Source organism: Mus caroli, chromosome 7 (genome assembly GCF_900094665.2).
Source record: "Mus caroli chromosome 7, CAROLI_EIJ_v1.1, whole genome shotgun sequence".
NCBI lineage: Eukaryota > Metazoa > Chordata > Mammalia > Rodentia > Muridae > Mus > Mus caroli.
Window position 1 is genome coordinate 85,087,175 of NC_034576.1, and position 18,875 is coordinate 85,106,049.

The 18,875-nt window shown below is 42.6% G+C and overlaps 1 protein-coding gene across 2 annotated transcripts in view; it reads left to right on the forward strand.

Annotated features, from left to right (window-relative positions):
* Positions 1 to 18,875, forward strand: part of Adamtsl3 (ADAMTS like 3) — a 270,398-nt gene that overhangs the window by 220,349 nt on the left and 31,174 nt on the right. For both annotated transcript variants that reach the window (XM_029480045.1, XM_021167800.2), the window contains exons 21-23: positions 6,343 to 7,417; positions 8,495 to 8,622; positions 11,074 to 11,202. In XM_029480045.1, coding sequence (XP_029335905.1) covers positions 6,343 to 7,417; positions 8,495 to 8,622; positions 11,074 to 11,202 — 1,332 coding nt within the window. The remainder of the gene's footprint in view (positions 1 to 6,342; positions 7,418 to 8,494; positions 8,623 to 11,073; positions 11,203 to 18,875) is intronic.

An 18,875-nucleotide genomic window follows, 5' to 3' on the forward strand; every position in this document is an offset into this window, starting at 1 on the left:
CCTGTATAATACAATATCAGCATAAAAACTTGCTTTTAATAAATGGCAATTTGGGTATATTGCCAATTAACTATAAATCCTAAGCTTGCTATGACGTCAATAGCATATTTTCATTCTATTCAAAGTTAATCTGCATGAAGCATATTAGTGTATGTAAGAGGATGCATGTCTACGCATTCACATGTATGTGTCATGTAGGAAAGACACAACCACTGAAATTAGGACTGTCACAGCTTTGTAAGAAGGGAGTGGGGACCTGGAGGTGACAGCTTCTGGGGCCCATTCCTGCTGTTTTATTATTATTATTATTATTATTATTATTATTGTCTTCATTACCCTATAAAATAGTATACGTTGTATCAGGTAGCCTGTAGTGAGAAAAAATCAGAAATGAACTATTGTTATTTTGCTGTTGCTTGTGTGTGTGGCCTTAGTTTATTGACGTCTTTCCTAGAGAAATGTACAAAACAAAGCAATCCAAGCATTAAGTTCAACTGAAAAGTAATGAGACTTGTTGACATCCTTCAACAGGAAGCACCTTTCATTTTCATCTCTTTGAGTCTCCCTGGCAAAGCTGAGAGTTAGACATTACCCTCATTTAGAGACAAGGCATGCAAGGCTGAAGCAAGACCTGAGTTTTACCCTAGACTCCATGACTGCCAATTGGCCCCTTCGGCCTGTTTGACCACAAGTCTGTCTGACTCTTGAGCCCACGCTCTTAGCTGCTGCTCTCTGCTGATTCATGGACACTAACATTTTTTTTCTGGGAATAGTTTGAGAACATATTTTCAGAATCTTGACATCCTAAAACCCTGAGACTCCGAGCTTTAAAGCCTCTTGGAAATCAGGAATGTCTGCGGCAAATGGCACGGCATGGTGTTTGTTTTAGTTTCTTACCTACCTGATTTTTATCAGGGGGACTAGGCTGTAAAGTGCCTTAGAGGAAAGGGAAATCAATGTCATAGCCAGCAGGCTCCTTAAAAATAGACAAAATACCATGTGGAGAATACATCGTGGTCATTAGGACACTCGATAGACAGCATTGGATTATAAATCATGGCATTTATGGGAGAGAAGAATTTCACAAGCATTTGGGAGGAAAACAAAACAAGAAAAATAAAACATTTTTCTTTACCCCCGATATAGTCCATAGTCTGTTGACCATGTAGGCTGTAGAAGCAACAGGAGACAGGATGCTCCTAACAAGAGCCAGCCAGCCTGAGCCACGCTCTGGTCTCCGGCTATCACCTCTGAAAAATAGCACTTGCTTGGCCATGCTGTGATCAGCTCTCTCTAACATTTATAGATCATTCTTTCTCTCCAGCACTGCATCTTAGGGCCAGGTGATGGACAGGGTACTTTCCTAACCTCCTGTCTTCATTGCTTCTGTGTTCTCCCTTCCTATGTATGCCATTTTAACCTTTCTTCTTAGACATTATAAGGCTCAATAGGTAGGTCTCCAAGATACTTTCTATTTTACTGGAGGGCACACCACCAGGTCCTATCTTCCTTACCAACATTTGCCAATACAGGGGGCAATCAAGTTCCTTATTGATGACCCCGCTGATACCTGATAGCTACACTTCCTAACTCAACAATTCATCACTATGATGGGATGACTCCCAAGCTTTCTGTTCTTGTGCCTTTTTTGCTTAATGCCTCACTGTGGCCTCTGGAACTTCTGTATATATCCCTATTACTTCCCAACCTCTGCTCTTGAGCTAGAAACCAGTCTACTTAGCTGGCTTTTCTGGTGATCCACTTAATCAACCCTGTTTCCAGATGGGCTTGGCTTCTCTTGTCCATAGACCTCAATTATAGAGAGGCTAAGCATATGCAAGACCATTTTTTTTTTCAGTTTGAGGAAGGATCAGGGCAGATTTGGTGTGAGAGTCCCTGGTTATCTTTAACCTTAGAGAATTACATTCAAGTGACTTTCTGGTCTGCTTTTTGTTCTATGACTTGAGTTACTGGGATTTGTAAGAATAAATAATGTGACCCTACCAGTGAGACAGGAATGTTTATGCTGTCTAAAATAAGCTGGACAATAGTGTGGGACACCCACACTTACTAAGAAGTCACACTAAAATTCCCAGAGCAGTTGTTTTCCCATGACCATGCTGCCATTTTATTGTGAGTGATCTCATCTTTTATCCACTGGTAACAATAAGGCTGTGTTGGCACTATGTCCTTTTGACTTTCCTCTTTCCTCTCACCTCAAATCTGCCCCAATCCTTCCTCAAACCAAAAGATATGGTCTTCCATTCAGTTAGCCTCTCCGTAATTGAAGTCTATGGATGAGGGAGGCCAAGCCCAGCTGTGCCATGGCTCCTCATAAGACATCAATTTAGAATAGACACCATGTTTAGGACCTGAACAATGTCCTGGGTTTAGATAAAATGGATGTTCTTGAAGATGCTTTTTCTTGGTCTTTATTTTGATCATTTAGGCGTTTAGTAGAATTGGAGGCAGGTAGGAAGGATGTCCCATGCTCCACCTAAAGGCCTGTAGCTCCCCATAGAGTCCAGCTGCACCAGAGCTGCTCACCCAGAAACATTCCCTGCCAGGCACCAGCTCAAGCATGGCTCTTTAAAAGCTCAAATTCTTCATTCTGTTGTCTTCATTCTGTGTCTATCAACTGGTGTTCTTTTCAGTTTAGGACAACCCAAACCCTTAACTAGTATTTTTGAGTTTGTAGTTTGTGCCTAGCCCTGTCTGTAAACCTATTATAGACAGTCATTCATGATTTTCAGGACAATCTTGTGAGGCAGGTACAACCATTATTTCTTCAAGAAAGAGTAAAATCAGATGTTTTGTTCGTGTCATGTAGTGAAGCACAAGGAGACCTGGGCTCTGAACTCAGGTGAGTGACTCAGGCCCAAGGTAAGACACAAACAACTGAGAATAGCTTCTTAGGGAAGGAAGGATCTTGATAAGAATCCAAAAGGGAAAGTAATGAGCCACTAGGGGGTCGATGGTGGCCTGTTCCTGAGAGCCTCAGTGTGGTGATAGGAGCAGAAGTCAGGCTGAAGTTGATTGAAAAATAAAACAGAAGCAAGTAACTTGATGCTGTTCTTCCAAGCTGACCTGGGCCACACCATAGTTATGGAGTCTCAGGGGCATCTTAGTACATTAGGCAAGTCCTACTCAAAGCATCTTCATGGCCTCTGATCAGTAACCCTCAAAAATCCTGATGAGAGTCTAGAAACTAACTCTCCACATTCTTGACATAGCTTCAAATGAACTTGTCTTACTGGATCCCATGTCAACTGAAAGAAGAGGGACCCAGTACCAGCCAAATGGCCAAATGGAGAGCCAGAGTCTGAGAGGGTTCCAGCAGGGTAATAGGATAGCTTTAAGGGCTGGATCATGGCCAAGCCCACCAGATGCTGGTGGAACCAAATGTAGATTGCAGTTAAGATGGCACGGGGCAGAAATCTTGTATGCTTCCAGGTCTTAGAGTCATGGAAGGGATACAACAAACAGAGATAGGACAGGTGTATGAGGTACTGGGGAATATGCTGTAAATATCATCCAGCACCTGGATTTGGCCTTATGTCAGGCTCAAAGACCCAGAAGGAAGACATGTAGAAGAAAGGGCTTCACTTTCTAGAAAAGTCATGGATGTTGTACTTCTCATGCCATGCAGTAATAGAAGAGGTATCATGATGTACCATCCATCATCACACAGCCCAGAAGCCCCTCCAAAAAGATGTTGTCTGTGCCTGACCTCTCTATAGAGTGGATGATGATGCCCTGGTCTCATCAGGCTTGGCCAGTGTAACAGTGTTGGAATAGTTCCATATGTGAGACAGACAGAAAGCCCAAATCAGATCAACTTTTTTCCTCCAAGATCTGGTCCAATGACATCACACTCTAGGGGCCTCTCTGAAGGGACTCAGGAGAACCAAAGGGGAAACTGGTTATGGGGTTTCCAAGTAAAAGTTTTCATATATGGAACCTGACAGCTTTTCAAGTCTCATGAGTGTCTACCTCCAGGATAATCTTGCTCTACTCCCTGGCCCTCTGCTACCTAAACTGCTATCTACCCATGGTGTGAGCAACTGCCAAAGCAGGGCTGGAAAGGGGAAAAGTGGGACCATAGCGCTTGCCTTCTATAAATTGTCACACAACCAGAGGAACATGCAGGTTTCATGCTTCATTGGTCATGTGGCAGGTGTTCTACCCAAAACTGAGCCCTGCCTACCATATGCAGGCTTCATGGCCTGCCTTAGGAATCAGGTGATGTCAACTCCAAGATTGCAATAAGGGACATCTTGAAGGCCATTGGTATGCCCATGTCCATGTTGAGTCATTGAGTCCCAGGAATCAAAATGCTAGGTGGGCCTCACATCATCCCTGTATTATCCCCAACCTGAAGCATTCAACTAGATGGTTTCCCTTGAGCAGTTCTGTAGCCATACTAGGCAATATTCACTCTTTATGGAACGGACTCTACTGTCCTGTAAGAAATCTTCTCTGTACTTTGGATAATTACATGAATTCCAGTGTTGGAACTCTGCATTATTCTAGAAGACTGAGTTTCAAAGCTATCCATTGGCCATGTTTCTGAGAAACCTGCTTACACACAAGTATGACTTAAATAAAGTACAATGGTACATGATGCTAAGACCAGAGAGAAGTGCTTCCTCCACCATCTTAGGAAAAGACGTGACTGTGGCAGTGACTTGAGCAGGATGCTCACAGACAATATGATGCTCTTTTTTATCCCCTTCCTGCCTAACTAGTAGCAGCTCATCAACTGTCACTGAATAGAAGAAACTGGGCCAAGAGCGCCCTTTTCTCCCATGTTGGTTAATCCAGTGGTACTCCAGGATGGCCGTCCTCAAGCTAGTTGAGCTTTTTAGTGAGCTAAAGAGCTTTGTAAAACCATGATGCCTTAAGTGCACCCCATAAATGAGAATGTCTGTGGGGATCAACAAGAGCATTGTGATGAGTGAATAGCCAGTATCTGTTTATTTATTGGTCCCCTACTGTGCTCCCTGAGTCCTTCAATCCATCACTGTCGGTAGTGATGAGGGACTAGGAATTCATCAAGGAATCGTCTGTACTTCTGTTTGTTTGCTTGCTTGCTTTTTCTTTCCATCATTGTTAAGGGGCAGTTAGTTCAAAATCTTATGTTGTCAATCAAAAACAAATAAACAAAAACCTATGTTCTTTGCTTGGCAGTGGCCAGGGTGACATCCTATGTGGACACTGTCTCATCCCTGTGATGCAGCAGATAAGCATGTGTATGTGACATTGTACAGAGATGAGCTGAGGGTTCTTGAACAAAACCAAAGGCCATCTTGAGATCAATAGGCCTGAATTCTTAACTGGCTCTGAATGGACTCTATGTCAGGTCACTGTACTTGTTCCTCACCAACAAGCTTCTTTACTACAAAAATACTATTTCCAAACCCCAATGGCCACCCACAGGACTCTGGAAGTTATTCTCATGAACCAACATTCCCATAAGCACTTTGCAGTTATTTCCAAGGAACTGAGAAGGCCATATGCTTGGGTCTCAATGTGTTTTGTTTTTCTCCCACAGTGACTTTTCCAGGGCTGGTAATAGAGGAAGTTCATCTTTAAGTAAATCAATGTCATGATCTTCTGACTCTAGAAATCCCTCACTTCCACCACTTGCCAGTGCCTACTAAGCCCTGTGGTCTGCCTAGGGACCAGCACATATTATCAAAGAGTGATCAGACTTCTTCCCACAGCACCCCATGAGCACCCTTCAGTTAAACAAGTGTGAAAGCTGTCACCGTAGGGGACAGATTGGGCTTGCATTCCCTTTGGTCTCGACCCATTAACTAGAGTCCATGTCTGAGAGCAAATGAGGCTCTGTTCCAACTCTGATTTCCTCTTAGTCTGTCCTGTGGTTTCTGGGCTTCCTTTGCCATCTGGCTGGTGGTTGAAGGCATCAAATATGAGAGCCCCATGTGGGCCTACTACAGCAAGGTGCATGTGATCTAAGTAAATGGTCTTAACTCTCACACTCTTCTGATGAGATTCCTAACATCATTTTCATTTTGCAGACATGAGCTGGGATTCTTAGCTATTACATACAAGCAACATAAAATACATACAAACAACATGCTTAAACTTGCATTCATTCTTGCTAAAGTATTAGACAGTTGTGAGGTTACCCCAAGATATGGATGTAAGATATTTTTCGTGTTTTAATTCTCATATGTTTAAAGAATTAGAGAGAGAATGAGGCATACAGACAGACATTAGTAGGCCTATCTCAATTGGCCTCAGACATTTTCAATCAATAACCTTTCCTTGTGAGTGATTTCTTTCAATTTCTTTCCTTTCCTTTTTCCCCTGCAGAAGCGAAACTGGGAACGAAGACAAGACTTGGAGAAAGGGGACCCCAGATTCTTGGTGTCCGGAGAGTCTATATCCAGACGAGGGAAGAGAAGAGGATCAACCTGACTGTTGGCAGTAGAGCCTACTTGCTGCTCAATACATCTGTGATCATCAAATGCCCAGTGCGACGCTTCCAGAAGTCTCTAATTCAGTGGGAGAAGGATGGCCATTGTCTGAAGAACTCTAAGCAGCTTGGCATCACCAAGTCAGGTTCACTGAAAATCCATAGTCTTGCTGCTCCTGACATTGGTGTATACAGATGCATTGCAGGCTCTGCACAGGAGACAGTCGTTCTCAAGCTCATTGGAACTGACAACCGACTCATCGCACACCCGTCCCTACGAGAGCACGTGAGGGGTCACCCTGGGGTGGACCATAATGAAGCCAATAGTTTGGGAGCCACATGGCATAAAATGCGCCAGATGTGGAATAACAAAAATGACCTTTATCTGCACAGTGGTGAAATGAATAAGCAGCCTTTCTTAAGAGCCCTGTTCGGGCCATGCAGGACCTCTGAAGGAAATGATAACTCCTGGGAGTTTAAGAACAAGCAGTTTGAAGCAGCCATGAAACAGGGAGCATACAGCATGGACACAGCCCAATTTGATGAGCTTATAAGAAACATGAGCCAGCTTATGGAGACGGGAGAGGCCAACGACGACCTCGCATCCCAGATGATATATCAGCTGGTAGCTGAGTTGGCCAAGGCACAGCCAACGCCTGTGCAGTGGAGGGGCATCCGTGAGGAAGTTGCACCTGAGGCTCAGCTCAGAGGGAAGACAGAAAGAGTTCCTAAAAGCCCCACCGTGAAAAACTCAGGCAAGCTGACTTTTAAGCCAAAAGGACCTGTTCTCATGAGGCAAACTCTACCCCCTTCGGTTTCATTTAACAAAACAATAAATGCAAGGATTGGGAATACAGTGTACATTACAAAAAGCACGGAGACCATCAATATACTTTGCAGCCTCATTACTCCCAGCAAGGAGGCCACATACACATGGACCAAGGATGGAGCGCTGCTGCAACCCTCTGTGAAGTGAGTACCAAGAGTCCCCTGGTAGGACTGTAGTGATGCCCAGTGTAGTTTTCTTGGAAACATCTTCAAATTTCTTCTCCTAAGAAGAAATGCTGTGTGCATGTGCGTGTGTGTGTGTGTGTGTGTGTATTTATATATCTAGACAAAATCTAGAAACAACAAATGAAAAAAAAAACAGGATATTTGGCTTCCTGGAACTAGTTTAATTTGTTTAGTATTGTTAAAAAGTGATTAAGGCCCATTAAGGAAAAATACATGGTCAAGAGAATAGAGTCACTGGCCCAGGTGGAGACCTAACATTAAAATTGGGCAAGTCAATCACATCATATCACTCAAGGAGGAGACTTGGCCCTAGGAGAGCAGGCCCACCTTAGGCCGTTCTATAGACAGGCAGACGAACTATTGCTTAAGGAAGGGCTTTACTTTTCTTTCCCAGAATTCTCGTACTCTAGGCCACTTTTTGCAAATCACAGTGTGGTTGTCCTGGGGTTCTGGGTCTGACTCAGAACCATGGAACTCTTTTTTCTTATCCTGTGTCTATCCAGAACCTAGCATGTTCTTCTTCTCCTCCTCCTCCTTCTTCCTCTTTCCCTTACCCTCCTCCTCCTCCTTCTTCTTTTCTTTGATAGCTTATATTTCTTTACTTTTTCTCTAAATCTGCCTCCTTGCCATGTGACTACGTTGTCCACAGTGTATCTGACATTTGTGTCTGCACAACTCAGATGGCATGGCTTTTCCCTTCTCTCTGCCACTCCTTTTCCCGGAAGCTGCTTAGATGTACAGCTTGCCTAAATTTTTTTTTCCTATAAACTATAATAAAATCAAGATGGAAGAGAGTATTTATGTCCAAATCCCATCCTGCTGAAAGCACACTTTAATCTAAGGCAAGGAGGAAGCTTCTCTCTCTCTCTCTCTCTCTCTCTCTCTCTCTCTCTCTCTCCCAGATACAGTTTCTTCCTCTAGGCAGAGAACTGGACATGATCACCACTAGGACTCCATGCTTCTCCCTAACCTGCAATGGCCCTATAGCAATCATGAATGTTACTTGTATATAGTCTCACTGTAATTCTTTTACAGGATCATTTTGGATGAAACTGGGAAGATGCAGATACGAAATCCTACAAGGAAAGAGCAAGGGATATATGAATGTTCTGTAGCCAGTCATCTCGGTTCCGACGTGGAAAGCTCCCTGGTGCTATATGCAGGTAATGCCCCTGGGTGATACCTAGAGTGTTCGATGGTCTTGTGATTGCTGTTTCGTCTATTGTCAGAAGTGCTAGAACTCTAAAACTTGACTGTGTCACCATAGTGGTAGGACTTGTCTAAACACAGGTTGCTGGATGAACCTAGAATGCTGTCTTAGTAGATTTGGAATGAGTTTGATGCTTGGTCTTTAAACATGTTCCTAGGTCTCCGGAAACAGTGTCTATAAGGCTTAATATCAACAAATTTGGGATTAGTGAAATGGACATTAATTGGCAACGTGGATGTTATAGACTTTTTAAAGTTCCATCAGGCAAAGAAGAAGAATCACTAAAGCTGGCTCTTTCCTCTCAATGGCACACCGGCTAATCCTTAGCTAGCACTGCCTACCCATGGGTTATGACTTTGTACCAGCCTATGTCTTCACAGACACTGAGCATTGACATTTTGTATCAAAGTGCCTCTTACAAGAGAAGATCACTTTTACCTGTTTAAGTTATAGGCAGCAATTCCTTGTGGCAAGATCCTATTCTGGGGCTGGAAGGAAACAGGAGAGCCACTCCCTTGCTCACTACTCTCTCTTCTTCTGCTTTGTCAATTACATGGACCAAGGTGAGAATAGAGACAATATCAGGGGTTAGAATGCAGTTTGGTCACCTAGATGCTGAGCTATGTGGCAGGCCCTTGTCATCCACAAACTGAGAAAGTTGGACCTGTTGGTGTAGAAAGGTTCTTGAGTCTGGACAACCAGAGACTGGCTGCCTTCCCAGGGTAGAGCCTACAGGCCTTTAGTTTCTCCTGGAGGCTATGCCCTGTACTCACTAGCTCCTTTAAAACAAGCACAGAAACATGTAGTTCATGTAGCGAATAGGAGACTCCTCCTCTACCAGTGCTCCTAAGTCTGTTCCTAAGTCCATCCTCAGGTAACCTAGACTTCTGATAGAGCTGATTGAGGTCCTTTTGAGCCAGAGAATGCCCTGTGACAACCAAAGACCTCTTGCAGCCAGAGAAGTCCCATTATTTTTATTCCAGGATAATCTTCTGCTGCCCCCGGGCATTGTGAGAAAGAATGGAAATTTCCATAGCCCAGGCTTCTTGAGATCAAGAGCACATGTGTTCTTATTTTACATTTTCCTTGTCTGCCTCACATAAATATGCACATAGGTGGACAAAGCATGTGTCCTGATCGAGTTAATGAGTGAGTTCATTAAGTATGGAATTTCAAGGAGTGAAAGTCCTTGAATAAATTCCTGACCCCATGGCTTTCTCTTTATTATGTCTTCTGTGCAGATTTTATGTGGATTTTTTTCACATTAATTAAAATGCTAAATTCTGACTTCTTCAAATGGTGCTAATCAACTTGAGATAGCCTCATTTGAGTTCATAAATGAAGAATTTTTGCAGTATAGAGAGGTGTCCTAAAGAGGTACCCCAGCAACTTCCTTTCAATAAAAACAACAACAAACAAAACAAAACAGAAACCTGTTGTTTTAAGTGGACATGCATTTATTTAGATAGTTTGAGAAGGAGTGTCTCTCAGCTACATACTGTGAGGTGAATGGCTATGAGACCACTGAGCACTTTTACTGGGACTCCTACGAAAGCCCAGCAGGCAGAAAGTTTGCATGTGTACATGGTTAGGAGAAGGTCTACAGGAGTTGTGAGCTCCTGCCTACCTGGTCTTTCCCAGTACAATTTCAAATAAGCCTTGAACATTTATTCTACAATTGGTAACCTGTCTCTGGCCCTAAAAGAAAACCGTATTTTAGGAAGTATATTATTGCTGAAGTGTCTGCCTGTACCACCTTGTGCACCAGCAAGCTTTGCTTTTATTAAAAAATAGCTCTGCTCTTGTGGCTGCTGAGCAGAGAGCACAGTGTGGTGCTTTGTACACATGTTAACTGAATTTGGCTTACTCTTACCTTAATGGGAAGGGTCTTGAAGAGCCTTCTGAATCCTGACAAACAATCACCAAGGGCAACAGGATTGATCAGGATTCACTGCCCTACCCCACATCCCTCCTCCCATAAAGTGTCAGATGGTCACAATCCCTGGTGTTTTGGGCTTGTATCGACTCAACCAAGGCTATATGTGACAGATTCTAATCTGATCTGCCGTGGGATTTTGCATCTTGAGAACTAAGGGTTTTTTTGTGAAATTATCAGAGGTGTTAATTTTAATTTTGGTTATGGAGCTAAGACATCTTCACTTTTTACACAATTATTGCAAAGTACCTTTGAATGTCTGTATCATCTACCCATCTGTCCATCCATCCATTATTTGCCTACCCATCATCTCTGGACTAAGTACCTGTAGTTATGCCTGTGCAATCTGTGTGATTCACCACAGAGGATAAAGAAGCCAGCAGTCTTCCCTGCTTTCAAAAAATCAATGATGCTTGTCATTGAACAAGAGCTTAAACCTAACACAGTTTCTTCTCCTTTTGATTTAAGAGGCACCTGTCATCTTGTCTATTGAAAGAAATGTCACCAAACCAGAACACAATCATCTGTCTGTTGTTGTGGGAGGCACTGTGGAGGCAGCCCTTCGGGCAAATGTGACAATCCACTGTCCTGTAAAAGGTAAGTATTATCATTTCCAGTGTGAAGTTATTTGGCCAACCAATCACCAGAAAGTGACAGCTAGCATTTCAGTGTTGTCCACACCAGCCTGATGGACATGACATTATGATTTCTAATACACTCACAGACATCTAATTCTCAAGAGTGAGCTCATGCCAGGACCGGGGAGATGACTTCGTCAGTAAAATCTTTCTTTGCTCCACAAGCACTCGGGCCTACATTCAGATCTGAAGCATGCACGGAAAAAAACAGCTGGTCCACAGTAGCTTGTGTCTGTAATCCAAGCTCTGTGGGATAGGATGCAGAGATGGATATATTCCTAGAGTTTGCTAGGCAGTCAGTCCAGCTAGTCAGTGAATTCTAGATGTAGTGAGAGACCCTGTCTCAAAGATAAGGTAAAGAGTGATTGAAGGAAGTAGGCAGTGTTGCCCTTGGGTTTCCACATACTTAAGCATGCATACGTACAAAGTATCTCTTTCATATGTGTGTGTGTGTGTGTGTATGTGTGTGTGTGTGTGTAAACAAGCTAGGGCTATGTTGCCATTCCAAGCCAGGCATTCTGAAGTCTTAATCTTCATACTTTAGTCCCCAGAACATAGACAAACAATATATTCTCCATATGTCTATCGGTGTAGAAGGGGCAGGTTGTTGTGTTAGTAACTTTAGATCACTTCTCAGAGAGACATAAAACATTGAGACATACTAATTCAGAATGAACTTTCTATATGCCCTTAATTTATGTGCATTGACTTAGTTGTCTAAACAATTATATCCCTCAGTATCCAAGGATTAACCAGACACCCCTGTGTTTGCAGCCATCTTTGATGTTCTCTGATGATGAACAGAGAACCACCCACTGGGGAGTTGTGGAAAAGTGTTTATTCATCCCCTATAGGCCACCAATAGTAACAACAACAACAACATTATTCCACTCAAATCTAGTGTGAGTTTAAAGCATTGAGTTTATTGGGGTGATTTGCAGGATCCTGAAAGCTGAAAGCATTTGCAATCACCTAACAGCCCATCCCAGCATGATTGACGTTTCACAAAGCTGCAGCTCTGCTGCTCTCTGCACAGGCAGCTCTAGCACAGATTCTCCACTGCTCTAACAGTTTCCTGCTTATGTGACCTGTGTGCTGGAGGGTCGGGGGGGAGGGGAGGAGTTTGCTTCTTTTAATCTTTTGTGTGTGCAGGAGCTTGTAGGTCTAGTTAACATCCTGAGTTATATAAACCCCCATCCCTCTTCTTTGCTGGAGGTAATGTTTCAATTCAAGAGAACCAATTTTACAATGCAGTGTGACCACAGGGAGGTCTCTGAGGCTCCCAGTAGCATGATGGGTGACATGAAAGAACCTGGGTCACACTCATCCACCTTCCTTCTCGCCCTTCTCTGTAATGGTCTACTACTTGCCTGATTCCTCAAGGCATACCTTTGGCTCCATGCACACTGGAAATTTGCTAACCTCTGAGGTTTTAGTTTTCAACCCCTGGCAGTCCTTGCAGTGTTTGGCCTATGCAGACTTTTGACAGATCTCCCAGCCTCCCAACTGACTCCACCCACAAATATGTGAATTTTTCTGGCAAAATGGACCCACCATTACAGAGCAGGCCAGCGTTCTCTAGCCAGGGCAAGGAGAAAAGCGGAACAGAACTGTTCAGATGCCAAGCCACAGGCATCTCCAATTTCTGTAGCCCTCCACCTGCAGAGGATTCTAAAAACTGGATATGACTTCCATTAAGAGAAACCTCAGCTTTTAGTGTTTCTTTTTAAATTTTAACTTCCTGATCATTTAAAATCAAACTCTGAAGGGGCCATCAAAAGGCTTGTGGCCTGCTATTTGCTGTCCTGAGTCAGGGACTAGATGTAGTAGAAGCTGTTTTCATAAACAAAGTCTCAGAGAACCATTAAACTTAGCTCAGGTCTGATCTCTTATTCACTCAGGCAAAATATGAACTGTCTGATCCTTTCCTGACTCTGGCAGCCCCGTCTGCCCTATTATATGGGTGGTAGGCATTTTCTTCCTGCTCCTTTTTCCTCCTCCTCCTCCTCTTCCTCCTCCTCCTCCTCTTCCTCCTCCACCTCCTCCTTCTCCTCCTCTTCCTCTTCTCCAGTGAAGCTCAGAGTTGGGGGTATTCATCTTTTCCTGCCATTTGGTCTTTAATGCCCAGCCTCCACACTCTGTGGACACAGACACCAGAATTCCTTCAGAGCTTCTTTCCTCTCAAAGTGAACCTGACACTGAAGCTAGCATGACCACGTCAAGTTATGCTCGACTTTAAACAAACCTTGAGTGAGCTTGTGCTTCCTCACAGGCAGAAACTACAGCCAGCTCAGCTCTCTATGGGGAGCCATTATTTTAAAGGCAGATGGTGAAGCTGATAAAAAGTGAGAAAATGTGAATTGACAGACAACTGTGTAACAAGCCAGGGTACAGTCATGTATTAGTCATATATCTGCGTCAGTCTCATCTCCAAAACAGAACATAGACTCTAGGAGTAGACCGGACTTTGTCATCATCTACTTTAGTCTTTCATTTAATAGATGAGTATATAGCATGATTCGCAAAATCAAACACTTCCTTCTAAATTACATTTTTCACATAACAAACTGAGAAGTTTGTACTTTGGTAGGACATATCCCTTTTAAAAAACATAGTTGCTCTTGAACTGTTTTCTGGTAGGTTTGTTGTTGTTGTTATTGTTATATTTTTATCCCAAAGCACATACCTAGAACTTCTAGACAAATTCATAATTTTTGTCATAGACAACTTACATGGTATAGATATCAATAGTATTTATCTCTAACCACCCTTAGAGATTCTTTTCATTAATTCTATTAAATGATAGAATTAGGAAAAAAACAGCATTTCTAAAGGTAAAATGCTTTGTCCTAAAAAGGTTGTTTGTCCTGCTTGTTATTAAAAACTTCCTTAAAATGGGGGGGAGGGCGGTGTTGGGGAGTGGGCTTTATCTCCTCTGCCACCTCCTTTTAAGGATCGGAAAGCAAAGGACAGCAAATACCATTGCTATCTAATTGTTTCTTCCATACTAGCACACACAGTTTACCGTATGTTTTCTATTGCAGTTTTTGGGGGTGCATGACTTGACACACATGTAGAGATCAGAAGACAAGTTCAGGAGTCAGCTCTTCCATTCTACAGTGTGGGCCCAGGATAGAATTCAGGGCAAGCATCTTTATAGACAGAAGCATATCACCAGCCCATCCCCTGTTATTTTCTGTTCTGTGTGTACCCTTGTGTCTGTGAATTGTTCTCTGAGCTCACCAGACGCAGCAGCCGATGAGAGCCCCTGGTGGAGAGGTTTCACTGAGTGTCAGTTCCTCTTCGGCTTCTAAGCTCTCTGGATGCGCAGACAAATGGGCTTGAGCTAGGAAAATGATGGTTCCCCAAAAGGATGGAACTGTCAAAGCTCTATGGCCCACTCACCTAAAGTAGAAAGCCTCTAAAGTAAGAGGCACACTTGACACTTGTTCCTCAGGTAAAACCCCACAAATGGTTGGGATTACTGAAGAATACAAACAGCATAGTACACTAGTTAAAACATACAGTATAGACTTCTGCTTCAGAAGAGCTCTGAAGCAGGGAGCAGCATCTGGCCTCAGCAGGAAACTCTCCATGTAGGACATAGAGGACTCTAAGCAAAGGACTTAAGAGCAAGTGTGTAGATTTAAGCTGCTTCTAAACTAAACGCAGTCACGTGTGTAAGTAAGGAGAATTTTCATCAGTAATATAAAGGTTTTTGCTATGCTTACAAATAGTTAATTTATTGAGGTTGGATTTCTTTGGTTTTGGTTCAGACAAAGTCTCAGTTTGCTCAAGCAGGCCTTGAATTCACTATACAGTCAAGGATGAGCTTGAACTCTTGATATTACTGTTTCCTTCCCCCAGGAGCGCGCTAGGGTTACCAGCATGTGCCACCGTGCCTAACTTGCAAGTATCTACTTTAAGTCATGCTGAGTCAGCTTATGATAGTCAAGGTATTTACTAGTTGTCATTGTATGTAAGAAGGAAGCAAGCAAGAAAGGGTTGGAGACAGAGGGAGACTGCTGTGATGCTGCAAAGCTCTGTGGTTCCCGGAGAGCTTCTAGGTAGAGCTGACTCATCAGGTTGCTGTGCTGTGTTCCACAGTGACCAGGGCTTATTCACCTGCCTGCCTCAGTTACAGAGATTTCTTCTAAAGCCAGAGGACTAAGAGCTGTGTGCTAATGAAAAGGGACAGACAAGAAATGGGACAGAATGTAGATCCCACAGTGGATTCAAGTATACAGAAAAACCCAGGAGCTAGGAGTGACTGAATGAAAAGGCGAAAGGCAGATTTCTAAGTGGGTGGTGATATGGATAATGGGCTATAAATACAAAAAATAATCTCTACCCAAAATGATCCTGATTAAATGTCTAAAATATAAAGAACTTCATTTTTCAGTTATTAAGAGATACACTTGTTATTTGGGAATGATGGAAATTTGTACTAGAATTGCAAATCATAAATAAAATGTCTAGTCCATCATGCTAATTAGAGAGACCTCTGTGAATGCACTTGAACTGCTATATCAGATGATTGTAAAGGTTAAGTTTCATAATCGATGAATAATATTTTGATTAGTTTTGCTGTTAGCATTTCAAGACATTGTCAACAGATTTTTAAAAGCTACATTTCTGGGAGAAAATATTCATCACACAGTAACCATGATATATAAATGATTCTTGTGAATCAAATTATGCACACACTGCCAAATGTGACAGTAAGCCAGCCATAGGAACCAGCAGTTGTTGGAACTGAAGCCCTATGATAGGAAAGATTTGCAGTGTTTCTGTTTTCATTGGTAATGCAATTATGGTAGAGATGATGCCCCTTTTGGACTGTTATATTGGAGAACTTTGAGAGTTTCGCACTACTAAGGGTTAGCAAGAATGTGGAAAAATACAGTTGCAGGTACAGCCAGCCAGAGTGTATGCGGAAAAACAAATTTAGAGCAACTAGATGATAAGAACCAGAATTTTTTTTTCATGAGATTTGTCTCCTTGAGGCCAGGGGGAGCTGTCAGGATGTGCTCCACCATTCATTTGTGGCCTCGGGAAAGAGTACAGATTCACCCTTCCTCAGAGAGAGGAGGGGGAAGGTTTGTGGTTAGAACCTTGACTCTAGCTATAATGCTTTCTTATTGTTTGAAAAATGTCCCCTAATCTGGGGTCACTCATGTGTCTCCCAGCTCTGCCTCGCTGTCTGCTGTGTCTCTGCCGCACTGTTTCCCTGGCCATTTGTTTTCTGTTATGGAATGAGTCTGTGGGGTGGGATGTCCTGAAGGAAATTCTACCCTGAGCCTTAGGTCCCTGGCAGGAATGTGGGACAAAACGATAGTAAAAGAAAGGAGAGGGCTGAGGGTACCTGGCCAGCTGGAACCTGAAGCTGGGGATCTTTAGTTCTTACCTACTATTGATAATGTCTGAAGAAAGAACCCACAAGTGTGCAGCAAATGCTTACAAAATAGAAGATGCAATGTCCTTCACAAAGACAGTGTGTGTGGCCAAACTACTAGCCCATGAAAAACCCAATTATCTGTGTTATGATTTGGAAAATCTGGTTGTAATAAAAAGAAAAGAAGCAAATCATGTAAGAATCTGTAATTCAGTGAAGCCAGAATTTGATATATTTGACAAAGGAGTCTTTCATTTACGTGAACGCTGCTGTTTAAGACAAAGTAACATACGAGAGGGAAATAAGTCAGAACGAAAGGGGAGATTTGGGCAGTGTGACTAGCCCTTGGGAAAAGTGTGTCATGTCTCGGTTATGTTCTCATGTCCTCTGAATGCACAATTCTTTCTACGTGTCCAGATGTCCAGATGTCCACAGGTAGTAGTGCTGTGTTAAACAGCCTGGATCTGGCCCCATTTTGCCTTATAAATGGATGAAGTCAAAATATGTAAAGAAACCTCTCTTGAGAAATAGTAAGATGTGATTGATATTTTTTTAAATGTGTAGTTAAATATGGAAAGGTCTTAGAGGTCTGTGAGTCCAGCCCTCCTCTTTTGTGAGCCAGGCTTATTAGCTTTATGAAAGTCATGTCTCCAACATTCAATGCATTTATTTAAAATAGTTATATCTTTTTTATGCATTCTTTTTATTGATATGTAGTGGCCTTCTTAATGTCTTCTAATCTGGGTTTGGATTCTATTCACCAGGGAACAGGCTACTGATTCCAGCCTCTCTGGGGTTCTCATTCACTTCATAAGTTGACTTTCATGAGTGAGCTGTTTCTTAGAGGGAACAGATAATTGGGGCCGGTAAAATAAATTTATAATCCTAGCTGGTCCATATAAAAGACACAATCCAGGGATTCTATGTACAGTCTCTAAGCCTAGATTGGGTAGGTTTGGAGTTATTCTGACTTACTCTCCTGCTATAAAGTCCCCTGTTAATTGCTGTTTCTCCTGGTCACTCACTCATGTCTTCTCTCATGGCTGCCTCCTCCACCTCTTCCTCCTTTCTTCCCCTCCCTTCCTCTACCTGAAACCCCCTCACTTGATCCTCAAGTGCCTCCTTTCTCCTCCACTTCCCAATCACAGGCTCTAGACTTCTATAACCACTTAAACTGGGGTGCAAGGTCCACTTAGCATCACTTGCTGTATGTGAGGATCTGCTCTCTGGGGAAAACAACAACTTCAGAATTTAGCATCAGAACACAAGCCGCATCAGACCAACCCTTTACAGGGGCGAGAGCTGTTGTTGTTGTTGTTTTAAGAATTATTTTTCTTGGGTTGGTGAGATGGCTCAGTGGGTAAGAGCACTGACTGTTCTTCCAAAGGTCCTAAGTTCAAATCCTAGCAACCACATGGTGGCTCACAGCTACTGGTAATGAGATCTGACTCCCGATGCATCTGAAGACAGCTACACAATGTACTTATGTATAATAATAAATAAATTTTAAAAATAATTATTTTTCTTTTCATTTTGCTATGTGAATATGTATGTGTACATGTGGTTGAGTGCTATGTGTGTGCAGGTCCCCACAAAGACCAGAAGAGGGTGTCTAGTCCTCTGGAGCTAGAATTATAGGCACTTCTGAGATAACCTTTGTAAGATACTGAGAACCAAGTTTGGGTTCTCTGAAAGAGCAGCTAGTGCTCTAAACTACAGAGCTATCTCTCCAGCTACAAGGGTCAAGTATTGTTGTCTGTTTGGTTTTTTGCTGTGGTCTTGTTTTAAATGTAATCAGTTAGTCTCTTTCTCTTTACTGGTGGGTGTTGTAGCTTTTACAAGTAAGGTTATGATTGAGAGATGGTTAGTAATTCTTACAGCTTTTCTTGGCTTTTCTGGTTTGTTACTATTTGTTATCTTCTTTCTCCATGTTAGTCTGAGGCACTTATAATGGCTTACTGAGTTACACATGAGAGGTTCCCATCTTCTTCTTTGCTCATCTTTTCCTGGAATACATTCATTCCTGTATGCTTGAGACAGTCTTTTGTTTTTTTAATTTTTAATTTATTTTTTTAATTAGGTGTTTTCTTCATTTACATTTCCAATGCTATCCCAAAAGTCCCCCATGCCCTTCCCCCCCTCCCATACCCCCCCACTCCCACTTCTTGGCCCTGGCGTTCCCCCTTACTGAGGCATATAAAGTTTGCAAGACCAATGGGCCTCTCTTGCCAATGATG